We start from the raw sequence: 27,638 nt of genomic DNA, 5'->3' as shown, positions 1-27,638 counted from the left end.
AATTACAGCTTGACACATTTTGGCAAAAAAAGCCCACATAGCAGAAAAAAACAATTCAGAAGACAGAACTACTGAATAAAAGTAGTGATGGACCTAATTCCCAATTCTTCCATAGAGACCTGGGTCCTCCTGGCTATCTGTCTGGTGCTCCTATATCTGTAAGTAGCTGTCCAGCCTCCCCTCCTCTGTAACCCTGGAGGTGGGGACCTAATCATGTTCCTCTTTGTCTATTTGAAAAAATCATAAGAGATGATGGAATTGAAATTTCTATAAATCCTTAAAAAGTTCCTATTGAGCATGCCTGGCCCCATCTCCTTTCCTAGCACATAAATTGGCCTCACTGAATTACAACTTGACACATTTTGGCAAAGAAAGCCCACATAGTAGAAAAAAAATTCAGAAGACAGAACTGCTGAAGAAAAATGGTGAGTTTCTTTGGATAGAGCAATTGGTGTTGAGATTTGTTTTGGGGGGTTATCTAATTGGCTCTGTGTTTGCACCTAGAGGAATAAACCAGAATTCAGCATATACAGATAATTAATAACTATTATCACATGCAGTGGGAACCTCAGTCCCTTTGAAGCTTAGGGAATTCTGGGGACACCCAGTTTACTTGGATTTGGTCTCTTTATCTTCTTGGATTTCTGCCTATTGCAGAAGACATGCAAGAGGACTATCCCCTGTGCATGTGGTGACTCCTGCCCCCTCTTGCCCCCAGCACCATCTATACAACACACCAATTTCCCCACAGACTCCCTGGAAGGTTGACTGCACAATTCCCTCTTTTTCTCCTGACACTTCCTTCCATTGTAAAACTCAATTATTTCACCCTGAAATTCACAGAACTGTTTCCTTCTAAATGATAAGTGTCTAGAGCAGAGAATACCTGACAGAAATTTTAAGAAGTTTTATTCTTTCCTTTTGTATTATTTTTCCTCTCTTTGAGATATTAGCCTCATAAAGAGACTTATTTCCCCTCAATATGAAATCTTCTAGCAGCCTGAACAACATCAAAAAGCCAATTTGGCTTTACTTTTTTCCTTTACACTCCAACATAAACGCATGAATGAATATCATTTAGTAGGGAAATTGCTTTTACTAATGGGATCCTGACATCATGAAACAGAGGGAAAGAGGTTATTTTGATTGTAGGTAGGAGAGACTCCACACAGGTCACATCTGACATTTGTCTCAATTTCACTCTTAAAAATAAGGAATCAAAAATAGCATGAAAAATAAAAATATAGACCTGGCTTTTATTCTCTGAAAGAAAAGGTACTAAGTCAGGGGTATTGTGGCAACATAATCCTCTCTCTGTAGAACTTTTCTAGTGAATCAATGTAGTTTAATTTTACTGTATGTAATGACAGGATTTGTACAGAGTATGTGAAAACTATACTGTCTTAAACATTCTCCTACAAAGAAGAAGCAAGTTCTTATTTAACTGTCTGGAACACATTATGGGTTCTTATTTTATATTGCATATTGTCTTCTCTGTCACCATGACTGTAACTGAAATTTGGAAGGTCACCTTCCATGTAGCTAAAAGGAATTGCTGGGCATGTTGAGCTATTTAAACATGCCAGACTTTTCTCTTCTGTGCTACTACGGGACAATCTTTGCAAAACTGGTTGTTTCATGATTGAAGTAGCTGCCAGGAATCTCTCGTTCACCATTTTTCCTTTCATCTATTATCAATTCTGATGGGGTGAAGATTTTAGGATCCAGAACCCTCAGGCACAGGGCTGTGAACATGACACATCTGTGTTGCAGGTTGGCCAGCCCAAGGAAGCACCAGCCTTTGTGGGTTTTAATACAAGGAGAGTTGATGCATAGAGGCAATAAACAAAACTATTTTGTGATTGATTGCCTTGGTAACATGAAAACATGCCTGCCTCTGTGCTGCCATCTGAGCATCAGCAGTTGGAAGATCGCACTCAATGAGAGGAGGAATGGCCTAAAGATGATTCCTCAGTCATTTATTTCTCACAGAACCATAAGAGTATAAGGGAACTCAGCCTTCCTTCTTGCTCAAGTCACTTAGATTGTCTGAAAATGGACTTGGGTGACACTCAACATGGCTCACATTGGTATGACACAAATGGAAGTCCCAGTTTTCTTAATGTCACATTTGTCATTCAACAGAAATAAGAATACTATGACTGCTTCCAAATATCCATGTGAAGTCAAATTTAAAGAAGGGCTGAATGCTGAACCAGAGACATGGCATAGAAAGAAGGAAAAGTATGAAAGGTTTATTTCCAAATTGCAAGAAACAATGTTACCATAGGTTCTCAATGGACACTCTGTGCTTGAATGGATTTGGTTACCCAAAATCTCATAATGAAAGTCATGTCAAAGCATTGGCCCTTTTTTTGCTAGGAATCTCTACATTAAGGAAAAGTTACCATACCAAATACACATAGCAACTGCGATGCCCTTGCAGAATGCCAGCCTGAACTTCTCAGGCACATTCAAGCCTGGGAATGTTTATTAAGAACAAACCCAATTATTGGGGCCATGAAGACTCAAGTTCTTTTACCTAATCATTGTGTCTCTTGTGGCAGGAAGTTATCTCTAAGTGGTGTTGGAAAACAGAATGTGTCAGTTGGAGTTTTTGTTGTTATGTATCACCTACATGTTACCTATCTCACTGCCTGGTCCAGTTTCTGAGTCAGAGACTGGTCAGGCCCTTATCTATAGAATGACAATGAGGATGACCTGGCTTTCTATTTCACTTTATAGATATGGAACCTATTCTCATGGGCTATTTAGGAAGCTGGGAATACCTGGGCCAACACCTCTGCCTTTATTTGGAACTCTTCTGTACTACCGCAAGGTGAGTGTGCTTGAGCTCCCTCTATTTTTTCACCTGAGTACAAATGCCAGTTTAGTGTCATCAGTAAAAATGTCCATCTTCAGGAGAAATTTAGTAGTTTTTATCCTTTGAGAAACCATGTTCAGGTTCTTCCTGGAGCATGGCCAGGTTTTCCCTGGAGCTCTGATGTCAACTCTTCAAGAGCCTCAGTGGAACAGCTCGGATCTCTGGTACATCTGCATTTGATCTTCATGATGTTGTTCAGACTTTGAATTCGTCATAAAAAAGATGTTTAACTTGCTGGGTGCACATTTCCAGGACGATTATATTGTGCTTAGTATTTGAGCAAAAAGTCTGTGAAAGCGAGCATGGTAAACACCTTCAAACACTCCTATTCTTCGCAAGATCTCATGAGTCCCTTTGTAAATAAAAAATCGTCATGAGTGTCTTTGAAACTACAGTTTCTGAAGTACCCCAAGCATTCATAAGTCAATAATTTGCACATACTTAATTTTTGAATGTGCAAATACCCTGTGGTTATTTCCATGGCTTCACCCAAGTTTTACTTCCTGTGACATATTTGGAGGATTTACCAGATGAAACAACAGCATTCTGCATTTCTTCTTATCATTCAAAGATAGCACCCTAGCAGTGAGTCTTAGCAACGAATAAGTATGAATGGGATAAGGTAGCCCTTGTCTATGGATTTCACATAATTAAACACAAGATGTGTATTGGTTTTTAACAAAGGCAGTATCACATATAAAATGAGCAGTAATCACATGATTTAAAAAAATTAAAATTTAAGTTAACTGAATGGAATGTAACATGTTTCACAAGAAATGTGAATTTTCATCAAGCCTTTGTCATTAACCCATTTAGATATCTGACTCAGGGCCTGACTACTGACAGAAGTTCATGAGGTCAAAACCAGAGGCCAGAAAAAATAGGCTACACTCTGCTCAGATTATCTCTTCCTGACACTGAGGCTTATTTATCATACTCTAATTCTATAATTCTGAGCAGAATTATAGATCCCCCTGAGAATTATAGACCCCCTGACCCCCTGAGAATTCCATTCTGCTATTCCTGCTGAAAAGGCATTATTTCCTATTCATGCTTTCCAGATCAACAGTATACTAGACAGGCTGTAAGATCCACATAATTGGGGGTCTCCCTGTGCATCATAAAAACATCATCCCTGAAACATAGCAATAGGAAGATTTCTTTTTAAGTGTTAGAAGAAAAAACTTAGAGCAAGTACTGTTACCGCTGTTGACCGGTGACGAGTCCTTGCTTCCCCAATGTTGAAGAATAACACCAAAGAAGCACACCGAGGCAAGGTCAGAGTAGAAATTAGAAGTTTATTAAAGGACAGCAGAAAAGACTTCTCTCGGAGGAAGAAGGGAACCCAAGAGGTGGAATCTGTGGAAGTGTGGTTGTTTCCCCTTTTTATAGTTTTGCTGATGGAATGTAGGTTGGAAGGCCCGAGGGATGGGACACAGGTAAGCCTAATTATCACCTTTTGGGATGGGATTATAACTTCTAAGGGATGGGCTATTTCTAAATCTGTTGGGGGCTATTCATTAATACTTCTTCCAGGTGGACTTCGGCCTAGGGCCTTTTTGGGGACTTCATTAACATTCCATGAGTTGTCCTTGTTTTTCCCTGAGTAATTCCCAGCATGGCCTCCATCTTAGATTTCACTGGATATTAGAGCCAATTTACCTAACTACACTAACTACCTAACTTTAAATCTTGCTTCAGTACTTAATTTGTTGACTCCCATGGGTAGGAGTGGAATCTCTCCATCTTTTCCACTTTGAGCTGGAAAAGTGGAAGGTGACTCCATTTTGACAATCCTTACTTATTCTTTCTCACTCCACAACATGCATGAGAATCACTGTTATGATTGTGGTATCCCTCAGAAGCTCCTGTGTGAGGCAATGTAAGAAAGTTCAAAAATAAAGTGATTAAATTTTGAAAGCCTTAATCTACTCTGCACTATTTCCTCAGAAAGAATTAACTGGGAGCAACTATAAGCAGGTAGTGGGTTGCTGGAAGAGGTGGGTAACTGGGGGCCTGGCTTCAGGGCATACATTTTGTCCCTGGTTAGTAGAGTTTCTGTCTGCTTCCTGATGCCAGCCACGTCCTGAGCTGCTTTATTCCTTCACACTCTTCTGCCATGTTATCCTGCCTCATCACAGACCACAGCAACAGAGGAAGTGATGTATGAACTGATACCTCTGAAAATGTGAGCCCAGTAAATCTTAGTTTTCCACATAATTCTTGTCAGGGTCACAGTAGTGAAATAGCCAGCTAAACTACTCACATCAACATGGTCAACTGAGAGGTGACTGATGCTTGAACTTCCTCATTTCCCCAGTATTCTAGGGAGATTCATGAGAGAAATGAAAAAAGATCTGAGGAAAAATGAGTGAAGTGGCCTTGAGAATGTCCCTGGGAAACTCACTCACTTTCTCTCAGCTTTGATTTTTTCACATCCAGGTGGAGGGAATGATTCAAAGTTGGCAGGATTTCAAAACAGTCCATGCACATGAGAAAATAATACAGAAAACTAGACTTGCTTCATATTCATACTCAAGGACAACTAGTGAAACTGTGGCACACACCTGTAGTCCCAACCACTCTGGAGGCTGAGGCAGGAAAATCACAAATTCAAGGTCATTATAGAAAACATGGCAATACCTTGTCTAAAAAAAAAAAAAGAGAGAATAATTTATTCAATATGTAAAATACTTCAAGAAAATTCAAGATGGACTCTAAATTCCCTTTTCTAATATGCTGCAGTCTGGCTGGGCACAAATTAACCAAGCTTCCACAAAGCCTTGTAGGTTCAAACAGCAACTCTTTATTCCCGAACTCTCACCGGCACTCTACACACACTTCCCAGGAACACACTCCCTCCACAGGGCTCCACGCAGCCAACTCTCTCTGAACCCCAAGAGAACTCAACGGGAACTCCAAAGTAGCGAGTGCCAGAGGCAGCGGGATCCACCCTAATTCCAGAGCCACCCTAATCACAGAGCAGGGTCATCTTTTAACCATTCCCTCTAGCAAAATGCCAGGCATCATTCCTACTAAACTGTGGCTCTCAACACTAATATCCCATTTATTTTTTCTTCTTTGCCAGTGATGGACCATATTCCAGTCTGATTTCAAGGGATTCTAATTATTGGTTCCTGAATTAGAAGCAGGGTTCAATATTTTCAAAATAACAATATAAATTCTCTTGTTTCTCCACCCAGGGTTTTTGGCAGTATGATGTCCAATGTCATGAAAAGTATGGGAAAATGTGGGGGTGAGTATTTTGGAAACTTCTTTTGGGTAGACTTGTTGGATGAGGCACTCCAGGGCAAGAGAACAATGCCAGCCCAGAGCTATTACTGGGAACTAATTACATAAAGCTTTTAGAGGCTCCTCCTCCTGCCAAGAGTCCCATATTTCACCAGATGTCAAGGTTCATGGCCAAGAATGTCATATTTTTGACTTTTCTCAGTCTCTGATGACCCAAAAATTCTTGGCCTCACCTTCTCTCCAGTGCCCAGCCTCTACCCTCTTTTCCAATTTTTCATTAGAAGCCCTTAATACCACATAGGAGGCATTAAGTCAGACCTTCCTAAAATGTTCATCATGCATGGCTTAATCTCCTTTCAAGATTGCTACATTGAACAAAAGTGACCTTTATATAAATTTTGGGGTTATTATGTACTTTTCAAAAAAAGGCTGAGAGAGAGGTTAACAGATTGGAAAATGATTTGACCTCTGCTTTCTTTTATTTTAACTTTCTCTGCAAGTGTGAAGTCTTGGGGATTTCATTTGTTTTTCCCTGACAATTAGGAGTTTTCACTAGAAGTATACACAGGGATTTCTCTGCCTACCTCATTCTACTGACTTTGAAGAATGGATGGCCAGTACATTTTAAACCATTGTGTTTCCATGGGCTTATGTACTTCATAATCTGCTAGGGTGAAATCAGCTAATTTCAGTAGCCATTTTCTTAATAATGCTTGATGAAAGCAGCTCCAGAGGTATTATTGTACTTCTTGTGTTCTATAAGCAAGTGGAAGAAGGCTTTGCCTCTTCCTCCCTCTTTATCTTCTCTCATCAAGTCCTCAAAACAGCAGAGCTGGCCACATCATCCTACCTAACTGGCATGGCTCATAAAGGCCATGTTGTTGATTGGAAAGAGCACACAGAACTGAGTCCCCACTGATACAACTCCAGCCATCTCTTGTATCTTAAGCACTTGTAAGAACTTAATAATTTACTTGTCTATTTTTCTCTAATTTAATATACTTTCAAATCAGAAGAAACAATTAAAGCATAAAAAGAGAACCTTCAGAAGTGGATAAAATCTTTGCCTCATGCATTTCATTTATGGTGTTAATATTCACACTATACAAACAACCCAATAAGCTAAACACCAAAAAATCAAATAACCCAATCAATAAATGGGCAAAATAACTGAGCAGACCCTTCTCAAAAGAATAAATACAAGTGATTAATGAATATATGAAAAACGTTTCACATATCTAGCAATTAGAGAAGTGCTGAATAAAACTGCACTGATTGTGAAATATTTTTAAATACAAAAATTATTGGAGAATGAGGTAGAAAATATGTACACACCATTTAGACATCTCCAACCAGGCTCTTCTTATAAAGAATTTTTTTCATCTTTAAATATCTCTTCCCTGCTTCATTTTATATGGTCAGAATCTTGTTGTGTGTCATCACCTAACTTGAACTTGTATCTAGTGTCACTGTGCATTCTACAGTCAGGCATATGGATTATGGAATATCAGTTTGGATTCCTGGGTGTTACTCTAACTGAAGAATATGGCTTAGTAGGTTTAATGAGCTCTTCTTTCCCAACACAGATTGTATGATGGTCAACAGCCTGTGTTGGTTATTACGGATCCAGAGATGATCAAAACAGTGCTGGTGAAAGAATGTTATTCTGTTTTTACAAATCGGCCGGTAAGTATTCATTTTTTTAAATTTCTTTTTTCTTTTTTTAATTGATTTTTTAAAAATAAATGACAGCAGAATGCATTACAATTCTTATCACACATATATAACACAATTTTTCATATCTATGGTTGTATATAAAGTATGTTGACACCAATTCATGTCTTCACACATGTACTTTGGATAATGATGTGTATCATACTCCATCATTTTTGCTAACCCCCGCCCCTTCCCTTTCCCTCCAACCCCTCTCATCTATCTAGAGTTCATCCATTCCTTGCATTCAACCCCTCCCTAACCCACTATGAATCAGCTTTCTTATATCAGAGAAAACATTCGGCATTTGTTTTTTCTGGGATTGGCTAACTTCACTTAGTATTATCTTCTCCAATGCCCTCGATTTACCTACAAACGGCATGATTGCATTCTATTTTAATGTGGAGTAAAATTTCATTGGGTATATATTCCCCCCTCCCTTTTTATCCATTCATCCACTGAAGAGCATCTAGATTGGTTCCATAGTTTTGCTATTGTGAGTTGTGCTGCTATAAAACACTGATGTGGCTGTGTCCCTGTAGTATGCTGATTTTAAGTCCTTTGGCTATAGACCAAGGGGAGGGATAGATGGGTCAAATAATGGTTCCATTTCAAGATTTCCAAGGAATCTCAATATTGGCTGCATCAATTTGCAATCCCACCAACAATGTATGAGTATGCCGTATTCTCCCCATGCTCACCAAAATTTATTGTTGTTTATTTTCATAATAATTGCCATTCTGACTGGAGTGACATGATAGTGGTTTTTATTTGCATTTCTATGATTGCTAGAGCTGATGAATAGTTTTTCATATACTTGTTCATTGAGTGTATATTATTTTCTGTGAAGTGTATGTTTAGGTCATTTTAAAAAATACAAATATTTATTGATTAAATTTGTGTCTTGGAGTAATCACACCTTCACAGAAATTAGCTCCAAAACTGTTCAGGGAAGTTTCATATAACTTTTCTTATGTTTTTCCCAATTGAAATGCTTTGAATAGCATATTACTTATCTCTGAATGTAGTCTATTCCTCTTACTAGAGTAACCAGAAATTGACACTGATACAATCCACAGAACTTATTTAGATTTTACCAGTTTTATGTGCCCGTGTACATGTGTGCCTATGTACATTTGGGCAAAATTGCTGCTGTGGATAAATCCATATAATCATCAGCTTTCTTGGGATATAGTGATCCCCAAGGCTCCCTCTTGCTAGTCTTTTCAAGTCCTGATGGGTCACTTGTCTTTTCCTCTTAACAGGGTCTCCATAAGAGCAAGTATTGTCTTTTATGGGGGACGCTAATACATGAAAAGCTTTGCCTCTAACTTCTGTGTTGTTCTTGTTTCTCTCCTAAAAGTTATAGACTTTACAATTTACATAAAAACCTATGATCTATGTCATGCTCATGGTAAAACACGGTGAGGGTTCATTTGTTGTTGTTGTCTTGTTGTTGGCCTGTGGCTTTCCAGTTGTTTCAGTACCATCTTTAGAAAGACTGTCCTCCCTCTGATCATTCTGTTTTCACCATTGTCAAGCATCCATTTGAGCTGAGAGGGTATGTCTATTTCTCACTCTGTTTTATTTTAGTTGTGCCTGTGTTCTTCTCTCCATTGTGTTTTTTCTTGCAATGAGTCTCATTACCATTTTAAGTACCTACCTTGGGGGATGGTGACTATGTTAATAAAGCAAAGGAAAAAATATATTATCATTTTGGGGCCAGGGTTGTGTGGCTCAGTGGTAGAGTGCTTGCCTAACAAGAGTAAAGTGCTGGGTTCAGTCCCCTCCACCAAATAAAAATAAATAAATAAATAAAATAAAGATATTGTGTTCATCTACAAATATATACATATATAAACCAAAAAGTTACCATCTTAACTTTTCTATGCATGCATTTGCCCCTTAGTTCAAAAACATGTGACACCTCATCTGGGGGAGTCCCTAGTATTATTATCAGAACAGGGCAGACTAGTGGCCTCTCTCAGTGGGTTTTATTGTAATTAAATGGTCTTTGCCTCTGGCTTATTTGTTTTTCTGATGACTTCATAACCTCAGAATGCTGAGCTGACTTCTAAAACTCCTGTCTCCTGGTTTGTTAAGTTAGCATTAGAGACTATCATACTGTTTAACTCCTAATTTTCTTTTATGTTTGTTAACCTGCTAAGACTGACTCAGTTTGTCTATTTCACTCCCACTTTATTTATTTATTTATTTAGTTAGTTAGTTAGTTATTCTTTGAGAGAGAGAAATTGAGATTTTTTAAATATTTATTTTTTTTAGTTTTCGGCAGACACAACATCTTTGTTTGTATGTGGTGCTGAGGATTGAACCTTGGCCGCAGGCATTCCAGGCGAGTGCGCTACCGCTTGAGCCACATCTCCAGCTCTCCCACTTTATTTATGTTGGTCCTTTAATTTTTCATAAAAATTCAGAATAAGCTTGTCTGCAAAAACCCACTTGGTGAGATTTTGATAAGAATTCAATCAAATCTATTGATTGATTTGGATAAAATCTGTATCTTTTCTGGGTTGAATCTTTTAATTCATGTTATGCTTCTCCATTTCTTGAGATTTTCTTTAATATCTTTGATCAACATTTTTTAGTTTCCAGCATAGCATTCCTGTACTTGCATTTATTTCTGTTCCTAATGTGTTTCATTTTCTTTGGAGTGACAGTGAATAGTATTGTGTTTTTAATGTTTCTTTTTCACATTTCCCTTGTTTTTATATAGAAATGTAACTTGTTTTTGCATGTTAATACTGTATCTTACAACCTTGGTGAACCTATTTATTAGTTCTAGAAGTTTTAAAATATTCTTTGAGATTTTCCACATTGATAATTTTGTCCCCTGAAGACATGGTCACTTCAGGTTCTTTCATTTCCAATTTACATGCCTTTTTAAAAACATTGCCCATTGCTCCAGTAAGGATTTACAGTATGGTAATATTGGATAAGAATGATAAAAGTAGAAAACTTTAAATTGTTACTGATCTTAGGAGAATAGATTCACCATTTCACCAGTAAATGTTATGTTAGCTGAAGGTCTTTGTTGTTGGTGTTGGGTTTTTTAGTATATAGAGTCTCTTTCAGATTGAAGAAGTTTTTTTTTTTTCTTCCTAGTGTTTTGAGCTTTCATCATGAATGAGCACTGGATGTATACCTTTATAAACAAAACACAGTGTTGGAAGCTGAATGACAGTTTCGAGCAGGTTGGATTGACAGGCCAGTCTAAAGCTGGGAAACATAGTTATCTTTCCTTTTCTTTCTGTCCCTCCATGTGTGTGTAGTGGGGGATGATTCAAAAAAAAGTGCTTCCATATAATTGCATTATTTTTGAAGAATTGAGAAGAAGTTCCTAATCTTTTAAATTATTAGCTACTATATTTAAGTGGCTATATCCTGGCATCCCTTGCAAGATATTCATGCTGTACATATATGGAAAAGTATAACTGGTCTGGGCAACCTAGTTTTCCAAGGTTATCTCGATGACTGTCATCAATCAGTTTTTTCCTGTGCTGCCTGTATAGGATACCCTAGGTCATAATGCTCTCTGTCCCCTGGGAGAACAGTTTACCTACCATGAGGGGCCTTTGTATTTACACAGCAGCTGTAATATAAATACTGAACATGAATCTGGTGGCTGGGTACCCCCTCTACCCTCACAAGAGAAGAGGAATTTGGGATAAAAGTTTATGGAGCATCTAGCACAGTGCCTGCCCCCTAGTAGACACTCAGTAAAAAACTGATTAAAAAAACTGATGCCTGTTTAACAAGTTCTCTACAATGTGGAGACTTCCAAAACATACCTCATACAAAATGTCTTTTTCTTTGTGAACTTCAGGTAGTTTTGCCGTTGGGATTTTTGCAAAAAGCGCTCTTTGCAGCAAGGGATGAAGAGTGGAAGAGACTTCGAGTCTTGCTGTCACCAGTGTTCTCCAGTGGGAAACTCAAGGAGGTAATAAACTAAGAGGACTTTAGTTAGAAACTTAAATAAGGATTTGGGGATGGGACATACGTGAGAACATCATAGTTTTCCAAAGAATATTCCACTAAGTTTGAAATTCCTAATTAAAAAAAAAAACTAAAAGTAAATATCAGAAAGATCAATAGAGTAGAAGGAAGGGAACCGAGGCAAGGAAGAGAGGACAGAAAGAGGAATTATTGGGACTGAGTTAGGTCAAATTATTTTTCCATGCTTTTATAATTATTTCAAAAGGAAACATTGTTATGTATAAATAAAAAGAACTAATTAAAAATTTTAAATCATCTTTTGTCTTTATGTCCTAGAAGAGATATTGTTTGATTCATTATTAATATCTCATACTTTATAATCCTGGGAAAACCAGAGCCTCGGGGACTCGATTCTCCTCTAACTGTGGGTGGAGTTGTGTTTTGTGCTTAGATGCTCCCCATCATTAACAAATATGGAGATGCATTGGTGAAGTACCTGAGCCAGGAAGTGAAGAAAGGGGAGCCTGTCACTGTGAAAGAGTAAGTAGCAGGCAGCTCTGCGGTTCTGAGCTCTTTTAAGACCTTCCAGCACCCTGCCAGGGAACTGAAATTACCACTGTTGAGCTACTCCCTTGACCAGACAAAAGTAAGTGTGTGGTGTCACAACCACAATGGGACACCCAAGGAGGAGAGGCTCCTAGGATGAGGCAGGGTGCTGGGACATCTGTGTACAAAAACAGAATTAGTTTATTTGCTTTATCGTCAATGTGGATATTATGTAAGTCAAAATACATGTTTTACAATGAAGAACATGATCACTAAGAAGTTGAGGGTAGAGTCTAGGGAATGTTGGATTGGGGGAAGTCTCTGGTACCTATTAAGCAGGGATAGAATATATAACACAGGGCTAGGGTTGTAGCTCAGTGGCAGAACACTTGCCTAGCGTGTGTAAGGCACTGAGTTTGATCCTCAGCACCACATAAAAATAAACTGATACAATAAAGGCATGCTATCCTCTACAACTAAAAAAGTTATTTAAAAAATTTAAAAAAAAAAGATACAATGCAAAGATATGGAACAAAAAATCTCTTTATGGTTGCACTGAGAATATCAGCAAAGTACAAAATATGAAATATTCTCACCACTTCTTCCTCCAGTCTCAACAGAGGTAAGGTCCTGAAAGGATATGGATTACAACTACCATATCATTTGTTGTATAAAATGGGTTATTTTGACCCATGAACAACCACTGATACTGTCTTGGGAAATCTGAGAGAATATGTTCCCCAAGTTGTGAGCTCATCCCAGTACATTTCGAGAAAAATTTCAATGGTTTAACTGAGGATATTCTTTCTCATTTCCTTTTTCGAGATTCTGCCCTTGGGGCCACTTTGGGTCCTGGAGTGCAGGACCTCTTAGGAGCTGTAGTAGTGGGTGCAGAGAAGGGGGGACAATGTTTCTGCCTCTCAGAACAGGGTGTTGCTTTTATGTGATGTGCTAGAGAGGAATCAGCTCTGGGCACAGACTGTGCTTAGGCAGGACCTAGGTCAAGGTCACCTATCTTGGATCCCCTACCAGGAGTCAATTATAACACCTTGGTCTTGCTGAAGCTCCATACTTAATCATCTTTTATCATCTGCGCTCCACTCACTGAGGTAATTTATCTGATTATGGGTGTCTGTCTCTCTGCCTCTGAACTCCTTGAGCTCACTACCTTAGTGTCCCTAACTCCCCTGGCACAGGGGCAGCTGCCTCATGGCATTTGATAGGAGCATGGACTAGTAATTTGATCAACAGATATTTCTGACAGTGTGTGAATGTGCTCATATCACTTCTTCCAGCATGTGTAGTAGGAGAGTAAAGCAGTGCAGATTAAAATTTTACATTTCTTTCTCTACTCAGAATTTTGGGGAGCTACAACATGGACGTGATCATTAGCACATGTTTTGGAGTTAATGTCAATTCCCTCAACAATCCACAAGATCCATTTGTGAAAAAAGCCAAGAAGGCCCTTCGTTTAGATGTCTTCCATCCAGTTTTTCTTATAATTAGTATGTATATCACCGTTGCTTTTTTTCTTTTAAAACAAAAACTTCATTAAGATATTATTTACATACTATATGATTCCTTAAAATGTAAAGTTCAATAATTTTTAGCATGATAAATGATATGTGCAGCCCTCACCATTGTCAAAACTCAGAAAACTCATTATCTTTTAACTGTCAGCTTTCAAAATTATTTACCCTAAACAAACACTACTATATTTTCTATTTCTTTAGCTTCACATATGATGTAGACATTATAAAAATGGTGACATGAAATATGTGGTCTTTTGTGATGCAAAGTGATATCATTTAGCATTTTGTTTCCAAGTGAAATATATATCAGTACTTCATGTTTATGGCCAAATAATATTTCATTGTATAGATATACTACAAATTAGTTATCCTTTCATCAGTTGGTAGACATTTATGTTATTTCGACTTTTTGGCTATTATGAATGGTGCCATTATGAACATTAGTGTGAAACTTGTTTGTGAACTCTACTTTTCAATTTCATCTGAGTGTATACTCAGGAGTGAAATTGCTGCCTTACAAAGTACTTCTGTCAGTGTTTTCCATGATAGCTGTACCATTTAATATTCTTACCAAAAGTGTATGAGGGTTCCAATTACTTCACTTATTTTCTAACTCTTCCTATTTCTATCTCTTATTTTAGACATTGTAGTGGATGTGAGATGGCAACTTATGTGGTTTTGATTTGCATTTTCCTTTTGGTTACTGATAACAAGCAATGTTAATCACTTTTTTATTTGTTCTTTTTAGATATGCATGATATATTTATAAAAACTTAAAGTATACCTTATTCTAATTAGGATGCCAGGCTTGTGGAGGTACATGATGTGGAGATTCACTATGAGGTGTTCATCTATGTACATAGAAAAGATAATTCAGATTCATTATTTTGAAGAATGTCTATCCATATCTTTTGCCCACAATTACCTGAAGTATTTGTCTTTTTGTTTTGAGGCTTAAGAATTTTACTGGTGTGAGTCTGTACCATGTACAAGCAGAGAAAGGAAATCTTGTGCTCCATTTGTGTATAATGTGTCAAAATGCATTCTACTGTCATGTATAACTAATTGGCACAAATTAAAAATAAAAGGAAAAATAATTTCTAAATAATTTAATTGAAAAAATACTTCTTCATGTATTGCTTACACAGTTTCTTATCAGATTATGATTTGTAACAAGTTTTTCCTATTCTATAGATATCTTTTTACTTTCTTGATAGTGTCCATTGAAGCACAAAGTTTTTAGTTTTTTGAAGTTTATTCCTATCATGGGAGGTATTTCATATTCCAACCATTAAAATGAATGAGCTGGATTTCAAAATCTTCAAATGTATTAATCTCAAAGCTGTAGTGTTCACAAAAGAAAAGCAATTAACAGTAGATGCATGCAATTTGATGCCATTTATATAAATGTTAGAAACTCAACAGGTCTTGGAAACTTAACATTTAAATGATATATGATTTATGTTATTTGCTTTTATTTTTTGTGCTTCAAGTATCAAATATAATAATTGATTGAAACCATATGGACTTACATACTTTTTATTGTTTACTACTAAAAATTGTAGTTTAACTCTGATATTAAGGTTGCCCAACCATTTTAATTTAAGTTTTACATTCAGGGCCAGGTGAGGACAACATGTTATTCTTTTGAATGTGGCTATGTAGTTGTTCCAGCACCATTTTTTGAAGAGTGTCTGCCACATTCAATGGCCAGGGCACCTTTCTCAAAATTCCATGGGCCATAGACATGTGGGTTAATTTCTGGACTCTAAATCCTGTTCCTTTCATCTATATGTTTACCCGTCTTCTAGGACCACATTTTATTTTTGCTTTGGAGTAGGTTTTGAAATCAAGAAATGTGAGTCCTACAACTTTAATCTCATTTTTCAACATCATTTTAGCTATTCTGTGTCCCTTTGAATTCTATGTGAATTTTAAATCAACTTGCCAATTCCTCAAAGAAGCCAGCTAAGATTCTGTTACAAAGTTTATTAGGATCTGCAAATCAATTTCAATACTATTGCCATTTGGACAATATTAAGTTTTCTCATCCACAAACCTGAGATGTTTTTCCTAGTCATGTAGATCCTCTTTCTTTTATTTCAACAATATTTTGTAGTTATTATTGTGCTTGTCTTGCACCTTTGTTAAATTGATTCCTATGTATTTTATTCTTTTTAATGTCATTGGATATAGAATTATTTTTAATTTTTTAGTTTTTCTTTTGGATTGCTTATCACAGTGTTGAGAAATGCAGTTTATTTTTGTGTACTGATCTTGTATCGTGAAATGCTGGTGAACTTGTTATTACTTACAGTTCTCCAAGAGAAGTGGTGAGAGAGAAATGCTTGTCATGTTCTTGATTTAGGGTGAAACTATTAAATTGTTAAGCTACAAGTTTTCATAGATATCCTTTATCAGGTTTACAAAATTTCATTCTAGTCCTAATTTGCTGAGGGTTCATTACAAAAGAATGATTTTGAGGATTATTTTTCTGGGGGGAAGGTTGGTTTTGATTTTTATCAAATGTTTTTTCTGCATCAATTGAAACAATCCTCTGTGTTGATTTTTTATTTCATGGATTTGGTGTATTACACAACTATATCCTGTGTTGTCTTTGCTTGGTGTGAGTATTAGGGTAATATTGGCCTTTTAGATTATATTCAGAAATGCTGTTTTAATTTTGGAAGTGTTTGTGAATAATTGGTATTAGTTCTTTATTTTGTAGAATCTACTATTAAAACAATCCAGATCTGGGCATGTATTTGTAAATAAATTTCTATTACTAATGCAATAATATTACATTTTACAAGTTTATTCAGGCTGTATATTTACTTCTCAATCAATTTCTGTAATTTGAGTCTTTTAGGATTTTCTGCACAAATATATGTGAACAATCAAATTGTTAGAATTCTTTCATAATTTTTCTCCAATGTTCGTAATAAATTCTCCTTTCATTTCTCTTGCTATTCTTTTCTTTTTTAATATTTATTTTATTTTTTCATTAACATGTATGAGTTATGCAAATAAATGGGGTTCCATGTGATGTCTCAATACATATACACAGCATACACAAATGAAATGGAGCCTTTCTTTATCCACATTCTGCCATAGTTCTTTCCAACCTTTAATAATCACTATTATACATTCAGGTCAAATATTTACATTCCACATATGAAAAAGAACATGTTGTACTTGTACTGATGTGTCTAGTTTAGTTTGTAAGCTGAACGTCCTCTAATTCCATCCACCTTTAGCTACAAAATACAGGATTTTATTCTTCTTTATGGATAAATGTTCCATTGGGCATATATGTATGTGTGGGTATATATGTATGTATGTGTTTTTTTATTATAATATATATTATAAATACATAAATACCTAGATTTAATGCATATCTCAGGTATTCAAAATAATATAGAAATAAATCTGGATTTACAGATATTCCAATCATTTAGATTAAAAATAGATTAATATAAAATATGTTTTATATATCTATAGAGTATTACATTTATAAATGATATATATTTTTATAATATAACAAATTTTAAAAACTTAATGACTAAACCCCCAAGTAATGCAGTTTAAAAATAGAAAAATGCTCCAAATAGTTATTTCTCAAAAAAAAAAAATACAAATGACTTAAAAATACATGAAAAAACTATTCAATATCACTTGGTGTCAAGGAAATGCAAATCAAAATTACAATAAGACATCATCTCACCCTGGTTAGAATGACCATTATCAACAAAAGAAAGAATGAATGAAAAAATAACAAATGCTGGTTAGATGTAGAGAAAAAGTTCTCTTACATATTGTAGGTAGAAATGTACACCTTCTGAAAAAGAGTGTGAAGGACCTCAAAATAAATAAAAGTAAATATACCTTCTGATCTAGATGCACACTTCTAGTTCATATTGAGAGGAAATATCATCATATGAAACTATTATCCCTTTGTATTTCTTGGTCAATCTGGCTAATGGTTAGGTGATTTTTATGATATTTTCAAAGGGGTAAGGTGATTTATAGACACCTTTTGTTTTTGTCAATTATAATTCTTTTCTATTTCATTTGTTTCAACTTGGGTTTTTATGATTTTTTTTCTTATGCTTGCCTTTTGTTAAATTTTCCCTTTTCACCATTTTATGATTTAACTTAGACTACTGACTTGAGAACTATCTTTTATAAAAACTATACATCTGTAGCTATATGTTTATGAGCGCTACTTTTGCTACTTCTCCTAAGTGTGACATAACATGTCTTCACCTTAATTCACCTAGAAACAACTTTTAGTTGCTTTTGGATACCATCTTTCATGCTTATCAGTTGTATCTGGAAGTTTTATTGTTAATTTGCAATTTTTGTCTGAGTTTCCTGATTTTCCATCTGTTATTTATTTCTGGTTTCATTTCTTGACAGCTGAGGAACATAGGCCAAATTGTACCTATCCTGCCTACTTTTCCTTGAATGCATAATTAAACATAGCATAGACTATGAACTGGTTTACCCAGAAACCCTATTCCAATACACAAAAGGGTAAGGGGCAAGGAAATGTAATCTTCTTCCTTTTCTCAGTCCTGTGGCATTGATGGGGCCACTGATCCCCTGCTATGGTGGCTGCAACCTTATGTATGAAGTGCCCTTGCTCAGCCATGAACCAGACACCAGGTACAGGCCACAGAGGCAATGGCTTCTGGAAGAGAAAACTGATGATTTTTCTCTTCTGTATTTTTTAGAAAATGATCAATGCTCCTGGGATGTTGCCTTTTCATCAAGGTTTCTCTTTATTTTTTCTTTCTAGTGATATTTCCATTCCTTAGACCAGTGTTTCAAGCATTAAGTGTCTACAGGTTTTCAAATAGTGTTATGGATTTTTTTAAAAATGCTGTAATGAGGATGAAACAAAAACGCCTAGAAAATAAAGAAAAGGTAAAACCTGGTGGTGGTGACATGACAATGTTCGCTTTCTGATCATTTATTTGCTATGTACATCTGAATTGTGCATATACAAATGTACATGTAATTTTGTAAATTGTGCTGGGGATTGAATCCAAGGCCTCATATATGCTAGGCAAATACTGAATCACTGGGCTTCATTCCCCAGTCCCTCTCTGTGCATTTTTTAAAGTTGATGGAATACTTTAAGATTGGCACTGGAGAATTTTTACATTTTGGTTAGAATAAAAATCAAATTTAAAATGATTGATAATGAGAAAGATTGACAATGTTTGATACAATAATAGACATGATGTTATGTCTTGAAAGAAATATCATTCAAATAAAAACCTTATCATTTCCCTTTCATTCAGTAAACTGTCAAAATAAAAATCCTATTTCAAAATGATTTTACTGTTAAAAAGTATTCCCCAAATCTTAGACTGGTGAACAATCATTACAATTCCAAGCTCTTTACATCTTAGTTGGCACATTCTTCAAAGGAAGGTCCTATTGGGCACCTTGTGAAGTATGTGTGTGTAGAATCTGAGTCTTTTCCCGTCCACAATCAGGCTGTGCTCTTCATGACCATCAACGTGATATGCTAACCAGCTTTGCTTTCTGCTTTGCCTGGAGATCAGCACAAAAATGTCTCCAGGTCAGGGAGGCAGGACAGCCATCCCCAAGTGTGACTGAAGATTGAATCATGTACCTAATGGATGGAGAATTTGATGATACACAAACAAATGCTACTAATCATCTTTGAAACTACCAAGTGTATTCAGTGTGGCCATTGAATAAGAATGAAGGCAAACTAAAAGAATTTAAGTCCAGGACCACATTCTGGGCAAGCCGGTGTGACAGGAAAAGAAAACAAACCCAGAATTAGGGAGAGCAAAGACCACAGATATTGGACACCATAGCTGGATTTCTCTCAGGAAAATATCCTGTTTTCCATGATTTATACATGCATGTTTTGTTCACTTGTGGTTTGTGCAACCCTAGCCAGACTTCTGGACTTAAAAGAGCCATATTCTAAGAAGGGAGGTGAAATGCTACATTCCAGATTTACTTCTTACTTTATGACTGATTTTGTCATTTCCATTTCCATTTCTGCTTCCAGCACCGCATTGATTTTCTCCAGTTAATGATTGATTCCCAGAATTCTCAAGACAAGGAGCCCTACCAAGGTAACCAAGAATGTTTCATGGTGAATTGCAGGGAAATTCAAATAAGCAAGTTATCCTGAAAATATACATGTTTTCTAGAGAAAATAGATTTCCACCAAACTGCAGGAAGATACACATTTGGACATTGCAAATGGTGCCCACAAGTACTGTCTAGAATCATACAGGTGTAACAAGGCTCAAAAATTGAAGGGAAACTAGGAGAAAGCATTTCAGTCATGAAGTAGTCTGTTTTCTTATTACCATCAACATCAGAACAAATGCTGATTCCCAGTCTCATTCATATGCACTGAATCAGAAACTCTGCCTGGATATTTGCATTTGCACATCCGATCAGGAGGTTCACTGTCCCAGTAGTGGTGAGGGTCAATGGCAGTACTGGGTGAAAATGTGTTCACTAGCTTAATCTGATATTGAGATTAACTTTTTCCCATGTAATTCATAAGAATGTTGTAAGGAAAACCTCTTAAACTGCGTAAACATCCTATTCCTCAGCATACTTTCACCAACTAGTTTTATCATACATTGATGATTTTTGATATAAAGCATTTGAATTATGATGTTTACAAACTGCTGTCTTTATCATTCTATCACCTACCGTACATTTATGAGTTGGTATTAGATTGTAAGAGAGTTCCATTTTTATTTATGTCAGTATGATGTTATATACTTTGAATTTATTCTCTTGCTATCATTTTTTATTTTGATGGTCAAATTCTCTTGGGCTTAAGTCTTTTAACGACTTCTCCCTTCTCCTTCTGTTCCTCAACCCTCCCCTTTTCCTCATCTTATATTTTGATTGTTAAAATTGACTATATTTTATAGCAGTTTTAGTTTCATAACAAAACTGAGAAGAAGGCGTAGAGATTGCCCTTATCCATTTTTTTTCTCTAAATTCATATGTTTCCCCCATTACAAACATCCCTCACCAAAATGATATATTTGCCATAATCAATGAACCATCACAGATAAGTCACCTTACCCCTAAGTTCATAGGTTAACATAAGAGTTCTGGACACATTAACATAAGGGTTCTGGCACTGGACACGTGGATATGGAGCTTTTGGCATGTAGGTAATGTTACTGAAGAAGTGTACTTTCTATTGTTATTTAGATTTAATTCATTAAAATTTAAATTTAGATAGACACATATGGTTAGTGGCTACCAGATTGTACTGAACAGTTGTAACTTAAGTTTACAATCCAATTTCATCTCAGAATCATTGGGTTTATACCAGTAGTGGGGAAAACTCAATTTGAGTTTTTCCACAATAGCATCATAGAAACCTTCTGGAAGCTAGAATTCCATGTAGATGTTTCTCACACTTATTTTGCATTTTTTTTGTTATGAATTACATGGTTGGAAAGTATACCATGTTTCTTTCAGGTATTCGAGTATCAACAAATTATAATCATTTCTCTAATCAATGAGATGAATACTTGAATGTGACTTTTCAGGAGAAAAGTCAAGAGAAACAACACCTTTTATCACAAAGGCCATTTGATGATTATGAAGTTCAGCAAATAGAGGGGATGTGTACTAGGAAAGATGACATTCAGCCCAAGATTGATAAGCAATGTTAATTCCACTCACTGAACACCATCGTCCTATGGCTTCTGCCTAATACCCTGTATCAACACATTCTTTCTTGTGTGATTTTAATACCACTCATTAGACTCTGGTTAATCACTACTCTTCAGAGATTTTTTTTCTCTGTATAGATTCTGCACACCCTGAGATCATCCAATTTTAAGACTGGTGCCCTAGGTCTTCTATTACCTGATGATTCTTAGGCTAATTTGTGAACAGAGTTGACCACATCTCATGAAAGTTCAGATTTAAATTTGGTAGCTCTAGAGCAAAGCTTGAAACTCTGTGTTTCTAATAAGCTCCTTAAAGCTGTCCATGCTGCTGGTCCATGGACCACAGTTTATGTAGAAAAATTTCTCTGTGGCTTAGTATATTTCTGTCAATCATGGCCTTTATTTTTCCTGCAAAGATACCAGTATTGCAAATGCTTTCAAGGTTCTTCAACCTACATTCTAGTTAGAGTAAGTTTATTTTTTTCCCAGGGGAAGAGTGCTACCCACTATTTATAGCTAAACAACTTTCATGATATGCAAGGCACAGTTGAAAAATACTGTTTGTTTGACATCCATACTGTCCCTTGAAATCACCCAGTTGTGTTCGTGGTGGGGTGGTGGCAGAATGAGAAATATTATGAATTGCTCTTCCAGTTTTTCCTCATTGGATTTTGGATCATCATTCTGATTTATCTTCATGTAAACTGTAAAGTGTGCATGAACCTGCTTAGACCAAATTGTCTTTTCTCTCCTTTTAGGTCTATCTGATCTGGAGATTGCAGCCCAATCAATTATCTTTATCTTGGCTGGCTATGATACCACTAGCACCACTCTTTCATTTATTATGTATCTACTGGCCACCCACCCTGATGTCCAGAAGAAGCTTCAGCAGGAGATTGATGAGACTTTTCCCAATAAGGTGAGTGAATGGCACCTGGAGGGGAGAAGAGAGTTAAAATCTCTGGGCATCTCAGTTTGCCATTGGGCAGTTCTAAAATCATGATGGTTATTAAATGCTTTGTAAATGCTATGGTATTTTACCAATATGAGTTATTTGAGGAGCTCTGAAAACATCAGTGTACTGTGTCAACAGAGTTTTAAGTCATTTCCAAATCTTAATTTACAAAAATTTCTTTCTTCCAGGCACCTGTTACATATGATGTACTATTTGAGATGAAGTATCTGGACATGGTGGTGAATGAAACTCTCAGATTATATCCAATTATTGAGAGAACTTTTAGAGTCTGTAAAAAAGATGTTGAACTCAATGGGGTGCACATTCCCAAAGGAACTAACGTGGCTATACCAATATATAGTCTTCATCAAAACCCCACGTACTGGCCAGAACCTGAAAAGTTCTACCCTGAAAGGTACAGGGCTCCTGAAAAAAAATCCACCCTTAAGAGGCTGTTTCACACATGTTCTGAGGACTTTTAGTGCAGATGGCATACATATGATTTTAAAATTTTCTTGTTTTAAGAACATTTTAAGAAGTCTTTTACAAAGTGGTAATTGTTTTAGAAAACAAACATTAGAAAAAATAAATGACTATAGCCATTTAAGGCCCTAGAACATCAAGATAAGCCCTATCTATTATTAATGTGATTAATTCAGTATGGATATTTTTATATAAATGTGTAGTTTTAAAGGACTGAAATGCTATCACATTTCATTTGATGTTAAACTGTTTTTTATTTTATTTAACAGTAATCTATAAACCTTTCTGCCACTTGACCAGTCTCTTATTTTAGGTGCTTATCTTTTTTAATTGTTTTAGGATTTTTGTCCTGTTCACTATAGCTCCTTGAATTTTCTACCAGCTTTAGGAAGCCCTTCTATCTTCCACTTGATTAAACATTGCTTTCTGGTTCCTCCAGCACAATTGTTAAATACAAGTTAAGGCCTGAGAACCACCCCCCACCCAGATAGTTTAAGCAGCCTCACTGAAGATAAAGAGAGCTCAGATCCTCAGAGTTTTGTCTCTGGAGTGCTCTGGGCCAGCTTCTCATACTCTCCACATTTGATGACTTTTTTAAAGCCAAGTAACCTGCCCCCAAGACACCTGAGATATTCATCCTTAAATATGTCTTGACCTTGGTCTTCTGAAAATTTTGATCCTTGACCTTGGTCTTCTGAAAATTTTGATCCAACCTCACAGTTTGCACTCTGGAAAGAGTTACTGTTTTCCTGTTGTTGTACTGAGGAGCAAAATAAAGAAAGTTTTCAGGGTAGTGTCTGGGGGGTCCAGTGGCATGGGATCAAGACTTCTCTTGGCCCCTAATGTTACATTTCTTGTTTAGAGTGACCTTGTCTTGTTGGTTATGAGTTCCTCAATGCCAGTTTCCTCCAATTTCAGCACTTCCAACTTTTGAACTTCACAGATACAAAATCAGAGATTACACATCTCTTTGATTCACTGAGGCATGATAAGATACTACGTGCTTAAGGTGAATCAGGGACTAGACCAGGATGAGAAAAATTACAAAGATGTGTGGTATGGAGGACTCTTGACATACACACAAGCATAATCTACAGACAGCAGTTTGGAAAACACTTTCAATGCTTCCGCATCTGCTCATCATCTGTTCAAACAATTATCAACCAACCTCATCAGACCCTCCACACACCACACACCCTCCAAAAGATTCCATGTTACTTTGAATCACAATCACCTCTAAATTTGCCAAAATGTTCTCAAATATATAAGAATACATTTAAAAACAATCACAATGTCATTATCACTTTCTCCAAATCAACACTTTATCCTTAAAGTAATAAAAAAACTAGGGCTCAATTTGAATACAAACTGGGTTCAACATTCCAGATATTATTTCTAAACTTATGAGACAGACTCAGAAGACAATGATAATATTCTAGGGGGAGAGAGGCAGAAACAGAAGGAGAAGGAGAAAATAGATGAATGAGGAGGAGGTAGAGGAAGAGAGGAATTGGGAAAAAGGAGGGAGAGAGGAAGGAAGGGAGACAATAAGATCCAGAAAAAAAAGGAGTATAGAGAAAAGAGGTAATCATGGTGGGAGAATTTTCTCTTCCTTCATCAATAAAAATATGAAATGCAGGAGTGGAAGTTATGGTAGGAACACACTTTGCTTCATTTATATGCTCATTTTCTAATTTTTTTCAGAGTGTGTATGGATCACAATCCTGAATCTAATTTTAGTACTTAAAGACATATTTTCTTTTAAATAGCATTCATCACATCTTAACAAGAGAGAGAGCTCCTCTAGTGTAAGTAGAATGAAAAAGTTCTGTAGGTTTCAATTCTTATAAGCAAAGTCACAGAAGGATTTCAGTGACCATTCCACAAAAGAATCCTGTGTTTTGCTTCTTATGAATGTTTAGGAGACAACCCCAATTATGTAGGTTTCATAGATTTATGTCTCAATAACTTGGTTTCATCTACTATTGTGAAATTAGGTTCAGTAAGAAGAACAAGGAGAACATCAATCCTTACATATACATGCCCTTTGGAAATGGACCCAGAAACTGCATTGGCATGAGGTTTGCTCTCATGAGCATAAAACTTGCTCTCATCAGATTACTGCAGAACTTCTTCTTCCATCCTTGCAAGGAAACACAGGTCAGGACACTTTATGAAAAAGTAAGGTCTTGTGGGTAGTTACATTTAGTTGAGGAACCTATTTAAAGAAAAGTATCTGCTCACTCAAAGACTCTCTTTTGAGACACTTGTGCAATGTTAGGCTTCTTCAGTTTTAGAGCTCTATATCTGTGGCTTTATAAAAAACAAGAGATTAAAGATCAGGTAGCTAAGGAATCCCAGACACAAGAGGCTGAAAGTATTTTTTTACTTGTTTGTATAGCTTTATTGTCTGAAATGTACTTTTTCCGATTCTTTCTGTTGTTCGAGTTTCATTTACTACATCTAAATATACTTGCTTAATGTTTGCAGATTCCTCTGAAATTAAGCAAGAAATCATTTCTTCAACCAGAAAAACCCATTGTTCTAAAGGTTGTGTCAAGAGATGAGCCTGGAAAGTAGAGTCTAAATCTCCCTGAAAATCTCTGCTCTGTTCTTCAAAGAAGATGATTCTCAGAAGAAAAGACATATTGATTTTCTCTATAAATAAAAATTGGTCTTGAAAATAGATTTATGGGTGGATGATGCTCTTGAGTTACTAGGAGGCTGGACCTTTGCTGGGCTTGTTCATTGTCTGTGCAAAGAATTATGTGTTGTTTGATGGAAAGGAGGTGACCATCTGTGTGACAGATATGAAAACTCAGCCTCTCTGGTTTTGGAGGAATTCTATCCACCCACCTCTGCACCCTCACCTTTTCATATCTGCCCTTATAAATTCTTAAACACTGATTCAGTAACTCAAAATATCTGAGTAGAAATATTTTATCACCAACTCTTTCTTTCAAAACACGCTTTATTTCACAGGTTTCTAATATTAATCAACACATTCTAATTTTATACTCCCTAAATAGTCTTTGTTGTCATGATTTACATATGTATTTTCAATAAAAATAATGATAGAAAAGGTCTTTATATATTTATCTTAATATTTTTAGAGTATCACTTAACTTCATATGTCTACTTTAAATGGGATTGGTAAAGGTTTTTTCATAATACTCTGAAGGATTTAGACACATACACAATGCTACTTGAATTCCTGCAACTCAGTTAAAATAGTGAAGGTATACATAAGCCACTTTATTCTTTGGATAGTCAAATTACATCATGGATCTGGATTCTTGAAAATTCTTAGAGGTTTACCCATAATAACACTCTATACTTGGGCCGAATACAGGTGTAGTCATTGGGTGATAATACCTCTCCTCAACACTCTCCTCAGAGCCTTAGCTACATCCTTACTCCAGAGAGTATAAATCAGAGGATTCAGTGTGGGAGTAATGATGCTATAGAACACAGAACCAACTTTGTCTTGCAGTGGAGTGCGCTGGGACCTGGGCCTCATGTACGAGAAGATGCAGGCACCAAACCAGAGAAAGACCACAATGAAGTGGGAGCTACAAGTGGCAAAAGCATTTCTTTTACTCCCAGCTGAATGCATCTCAGTGACACTGTGCAGGATGAAGCCATAGGATGTAGAAACCAGAATGATGGGGAGGAGGAGAGGCACGATGCTACAGATATACACTGTGGTCTCATAGACGGTGACATCACCACATACCAACTTCACAACAGCTGGATACTCACAGGAGAAGTGGTACATTTTCCGAGATCCACAGAAGGGAAAGTGCATCCAGATGACTGTGTGAATTAGGGAGTTCAGAGATGCCCCCAACCATGAGGTGAGGGCCATCATCAGTGCCACCTTTCTGCTCATGAGCACAGTGTAACGCAGAGGATGACAGATGGCAACATACCTGTCATAGAACATGAGAGCTAGCAGAAGACACTCAGCACCACCCAGAGACAAATAGAGGAAGTGCTGGGTGGCACATCCCAGGAAGAAGATGGACTTGCTGCCAGACAGGTAGTTGGTAGCCATCTTGGGGATGGTTGTGCAGATGTGCATCAGGTCTATGAAGGAGAGCTGGCTGAGCAGGAAGTACATGGGGGTGTGAAGCCCACGATCCACACAGATGAGGAGGATGGTGAGAGTGTTGCCACTCAGTGCAACAAAGTAGACCACCATGGTCCAGGCAGAAAAGGAAAAGGTGCGTTGGGGAGTCATGGAAGAGCCCTTCAAGGATAAAGTCTGCCAGAGACGTCTGATTCCACAGCCACATGGTCCCTTCAAAGTCCTTGGGGAAACAGGGAGTGGAGACAAAGTGTGATGCCAGAAATATGGGATCCTGTGTACAGGGTGATAAGCTCTCTTGATCCAAAAAAAATATTTGTGAAGAGTTTTTTCTCTATTTGTAAGTATCCAGAAACTGAAATTATTAAAATTCATTTTTCTTCAAAGCAAGACAAACCTAAAATTTGTCATCATGATCATGGTCATTTGAAATTCCAAGACTCTATTAAGGGCCAGAATTTATGACTCTTTTTACTAAATATAGGCCTATGTGTGTGTAATCATGTGTATGATTTGTGTGAGT

At 36.6% G+C, this 27,638-nt stretch overlaps 1 protein-coding gene and 1 pseudogene across 4 annotated transcripts; one reads left to right on the top strand and one right to left on the bottom strand.

Moving 5' to 3' along the window:
- On the top strand, nucleotides 1-25,713 carry LOC144374589 (cytochrome P450 3A9-like). 4 transcript variants are annotated; one of them, XM_078037359.1, is made up of 14 exons: nucleotides 9-158; nucleotides 324-425; nucleotides 2,746-2,839; nucleotides 6,088-6,140; nucleotides 7,723-7,822; nucleotides 11,694-11,807; nucleotides 12,255-12,343; nucleotides 13,706-13,854; nucleotides 18,683-18,810; nucleotides 19,940-20,006; nucleotides 22,346-22,506; nucleotides 22,731-22,957; nucleotides 25,023-25,185; nucleotides 25,516-25,713. In XM_078037359.1, the coding sequence occupies exons 4-14, from the start codon at nucleotides 6,133-6,135 to the stop codon at nucleotides 25,603-25,605; spliced, it is 1,296 nt and encodes a 431-aa protein (XP_077893485.1). In that variant the 5' UTR covers nucleotides 9-158; nucleotides 324-425; nucleotides 2,746-2,839; nucleotides 6,088-6,132; the 3' UTR covers nucleotides 25,606-25,713. The 4 variants fall into 4 exon arrangements, with proteins under 4 accessions (XP_077893484.1, XP_077893486.1, XP_077893485.1 ...); XM_078037358.1 differs by lacking the exon at nucleotides 324-425 and having other exon boundaries at nucleotides 1-158; XM_078037360.1 differs by lacking the exons at nucleotides 324-425; nucleotides 25,023-25,185 and having other exon boundaries at nucleotides 1-158.
- On the bottom strand, nucleotides 25,685-27,505 carry LOC144374590 (olfactory receptor 2AE1-like; annotated as a pseudogene).
- Between the last annotated feature and the right edge of the window lie 133 nt (nucleotides 27,506-27,638).

The sequence above is a fragment of the Ictidomys tridecemlineatus genome, unplaced genomic scaffold (genome assembly GCF_052094955.1).
Source record: "Ictidomys tridecemlineatus isolate mIctTri1 unplaced genomic scaffold, mIctTri1.hap1 Scaffold_769, whole genome shotgun sequence".
Lineage (NCBI taxonomy): Eukaryota > Metazoa > Chordata > Mammalia > Rodentia > Sciuridae > Ictidomys > Ictidomys tridecemlineatus.
Note: the sequence above shows the minus strand (reverse complement) of the source record. Positions and strands in the feature narration are given on the sequence as shown.

What these genes read in the sequence shown, in the direction of transcription:
- LOC144374589 (XM_078037358.1), top strand. Translation starts at nt 88, where the DNA reads ATGGACCTAATTCCCAATTCTTCCATAGAGACCTGGGTCCTCCTGGCT. An exon ending in CTCTTCTGTACTACCGCAAG is followed by an intron (nt 2,840 to 6,087) that starts GTGAGTGTGCTT and finishes TTCTCCACCCAG; the next exon opens with GGTTTTTGGCAGTATGATGT. An exon ending in GCCTAGAAAATAAAGAAAAG is followed by an intron (nt 18,811 to 19,939) that starts GTAAAACCTGGT and finishes TTCTGCTTCCAG; the next exon opens with CACCGCATTGATTTTCTCCA.